At 38.0% G+C, this 4,198-nt stretch overlaps 1 protein-coding gene across 1 annotated transcript; it reads left to right on the plus strand.

The window, feature by feature from the left end:
* Nucleotides 749-3,826, plus strand: LOC109826644. The gene is made up of 6 exons (XM_020393665.1): nt 749-1,065; nt 1,220-1,282; nt 1,650-2,267; nt 2,376-2,656; nt 2,761-3,121; nt 3,190-3,826. The coding sequence occupies exons 1-6, from the start codon at nt 749-751 to the stop codon at nt 3,824-3,826; spliced, it is 2,277 nt and encodes a 758-aa protein (XP_020249254.1).

The raw sequence follows: 4,198 nt of genomic DNA on the forward strand, positions 1-4,198 counted from the left end.
GAGGTTAATTTGAAAAATTGTTCATAAATAATACTTATTTAATTTTCACAAATGGCGATTTATCGAATTTAAAACTTACACCACTTTTTTGAACGTAGAGGATGAGGTGCAACATACTTATGCCTTCACATAACAAACTTTACATGCTACAAAAGTAAAACATGGGATTTACTAACTGTTTTCGAATTTAAAAAAATTACGTGACTCTAGTGAAAGGATAATGATCCAACTAATGGAATTAATTATCAAAAAGCAAAAGGTAAATATAGATGGGTGGGTGATCAGAACACCACCAAACTCTCAAAAGTCAAAACTAATAACAATTTTGATGATTCTAATTATGTGTACAAGCTTACATATAAAAATATGGGAAAAATGTGTCCAGGCCCCAAAAGTGGGAACTTCGTGTGACTAGCCCCCCTGTACTTTGCCCCATGTGGAATAGCCCCAAAAAATGAGCTTTAATGTTTTAAGCCCCCTCCACGTCAGCTTTATACTAAAAGCAGATGGTATTTTACAAAAAAACCGAAACTGCCCTTCTCTTTCTTCCCCAGACGAGTCCTGGAAGTCACTTCTCATTAATGCGATATGATGGGGAAAATGGAGGGAAATTTCCCCCTTTTTTTACTCCATCTAACTAGTTAGTTCTCCATTACTCCTCCTCCTCAGACCAAAATTCTCTCCATAACTCTCTCCATCATGAGCAATAACTAGTTAGTTCTCCATTACTCCTCCTCCTCAGATCAAAATGGCTGAAAAGGACATCATCTGCATTGTCTCTTCGCAGTATAAAGCGGTATTCTTGAAGATTAATTCTTCAACCACCATCTTGGATCTCCAGTTTGATGCGGCAGAGAGGTTAGATCTTCCATACGAGTCATTAATTTTGGCATACGAAGATCAAACAGTTGGAAGCTTAAAATTTCTCATTGAGAACGATGGTGATCTGACGTCTATGGTGGAGCATTGCCACAATCTTGGACTGAAAGAGGTTCACGTGCAAGTTTTTAAAGAAGGAGATGATTCTTCGAATAAACAGGAAAACGAGCAAGTCCGACAAGACATGTAGGTTAACTGTAAAATCAATTAACTTAAGTTCTAATCGTCTTCTTGTTAGTTCTATACTAGGTTTAACTGGACTTCAGTTCTAATGTTTTATTTGTCATTAAGCAGTTCTTTGTTATGCTCCATACTAGAGTTCTAATGTTTTATTTGTCAGTTCTAATCGCTATTTTGTTAGTTCTACTAGAGTTATTGCTGGTTCCACTATAGTTCCCATATTGTTAGTCCTAATTGTTATAAATTAGATATAACGTGGTATAAATTAGACAATGTAGGTATAAAATAGAACTAACAAGCCATCAGTTAGAACTGACACTAACACACTACAGATTAGAACTAACACTGTGCATATTATTAGAACTAACACGCTACAGAATAGAACTAACACTGTGCAGATTAGAACTAACACTCTACAGAATAGAACTAACACTGTGCAGATTAGAACTAACACTGTGCAGATTAGAACTAACACTCTACAGAATAGAACTAACATCTTTCTAGTTCTAATTGATTCTAACAGCAAGCAATTGTCGTTTTTGCTTTTTAGGTTTTGCTATTATCTGTTGATACTTCTACTATATGTGCAGTTTGAACTCAAAAAGTGTAGACTGTGGCCCGTCGGTGTTGTGGACCACAAGTGTTCCAGATAAGAATCCTAATGACAATCCTTCCGGAGATGATGTCATGACGATTGATGACATGATTAGCAGATCAGAGAGGATTCCTGCTTGGTGGCACACAGCTTTAACCGGTGAGGGACAACGATTTGAAAGTGCGAAGGAGTTAAGATTGGCCTTGCTATACTACTCCATGGCAAAAAAATTCGAATACGAGTTTAGGAAGAATGAACCGAAGCGTATTCGAGTGTTTTGTCGGTTTAAGGAAGCCAAAAATTGTCCGTGGATGTTATTTGCCTCTCCACCGAAAAATGATAATAGACTTGAAATCAAAAGGTTTGTGGACAATCACAGTTGTGGGCAGCATGGCAATAATGCTGGTCAATCTAGAGCCTCAAGGCGATTCATTGCTACCCAATTACAACCCACGTTAAAGGTTCGACCGGATGTACGGCCTATTAACGTTCAAAAGGAGTTTCTAAGCTCATATGGGATTAGGGTCGATTATAGTAAGATTTGGTGGGGTAAAGAAAGAGCACAAGAGAAATTATATGGTGATGCCCATGAGTCCTACGATCAATTACGATGGTAAATAGAAGATGATATATAACAAAAGACAAACTAATTTCCTTTATGTGACGTTGATTATACTAATTTTTTAATGTTGGTACTAACGCTTAATCTTCAATTTTCTAGGTATGTAGAAGAGGTCAAGAAGACAAACCCAGGTAGCTATATTCATGTTGAACAAAATGAGGGGAGGTTTACAAGGTTATTCATATGCTACGCCGCCTGCATAAATGGTTTTTTATACGGCTGTAGACCACTCTTATTTTTGGATGGTACCTTTCTTAAAGATCGATTCAAAGGCATACTCCTAAGCGCCGTAGCATATGATGGAAATCAGGGGATATTTCCATTGGCGTATTGTATATGCGATCAGGAAAATAATGTTAACTGGAAGTGGTTCTTACAAGGTTAGTTCTATCCCTAGCCATGTTAGTTCTGTTGCAGGTTATGATAATTCTAGCTCATTCATTGCTAACTCTAATTCGTGTATGGTAACCACAACTCTTTGTAGGTTTGTGGTCTATTCTCTATGAAAGGCCAGATCCATACAACCCTCCACACAAGCTAGTGATAATTTCAGATGCGGATAAGGGGATCAGAGAAGCAGTTAGAGAATTTTTTCCAGATTCTATACACTCTCGATGTGTGTTGCATCTAGTTGAGAACTTCAGGACAAAGTTGAAGGATTTGGGATTCAAATCAAAAGATACTCAGATCTTGGGTAATCTATTGCAATCTGCCTGTTACAAATATACTAGAGCAGAATGGAACGATTACATGGACGACATTAGACTGGTTGACGAAAGAGCTTACAATATTGTGATGAACTACGCTCCAGAGAACTGGGCCAATGCGTTTTTCCCTGGAGTTAGGTAAGTTATAAGCTATTTCATTACATGACTATTATAAGCCGCTTGACGAATTCCCTATTATGTTTCAGATATGGTCACGTTACATCAAATGTTGCAGAGTCATTCAACAAATGGATACATGAGGCTAGGCTACTACGGATACTTCAACTGGTAGAGCACATACGTAAACAAATTATGGTTCGTATGAATGAGCGACGAACCATGGCTGAAAGCTGGAATCAATTTCTTTGCCCCAAAGCTGAACTTGCTCTCAAAGAGAACATGGAAAATGGCCGTCCATTGGAGGTTCGTCAGTCCCACACAGGATTATTTGAGGTACAATCCCATAGATCTTGTCAAGTGGATCTAGACAATAAAACATGCACTTGCCGTGGGTGGGATGTAACCCGTGTCCCTTGCAAACATGCATGCGCATCCATTATGTTTATGAAAAGGGATGTCTACCAGTTCTGTGACTGGTTTATGACGGTTGAAGCCTTTAAAAAAAGCTACGAGCCAATCCTCTACCCTATCCCTGACTTTGAGAAGCGCATCGTGCCAAGGGATGAGATACAGATCCTACCTCCACTTACAACAAAAAGGAAAGGGAGAAATAAAAGCAGGCGTATCAACAACAGAACTGTTTACACGCGGCCAGTAAAATGTTCTCGATGTCATATGGAAGGTCATAACCGTAAAACATGTAATGAATCTATAGCTGACTAAGTGTTTGGCCAGTAAAATGTTCTCGATGTCATATGGAAGGACATAACCGTAAAACATGTAATGAATCTATAGCTGACTAAGTGTTTGATATGTTGAAGTGGTTTCGTCCCAGTATGCAACAAATATTTTTTTTTCCGATTGAATGTTTATTCTTGTTAATCGGGAACTAACATCAGCTTCCACTAGATAAAAAGTTGTAAGTAACAAAACAACTATCATATTAGGCCTAACGCGCACTCGAATAGAACTAACACTCTACAGATTAGAACTAACACTGTGTAGAATAGAACTAACACTCTACAGAATAGAACTAACACTCTACAGATTAGAACTAACACTGTGCAGAATAGAACTAATACTCTACAGAACAGA

This window comes from Asparagus officinalis, chromosome 10, assembly GCF_001876935.1.
Source record: "Asparagus officinalis chromosome 10, Aspof.V1, whole genome shotgun sequence".
Classification (NCBI taxonomy): domain Eukaryota; kingdom Viridiplantae; phylum Streptophyta; class Magnoliopsida; order Asparagales; family Asparagaceae; genus Asparagus; species Asparagus officinalis.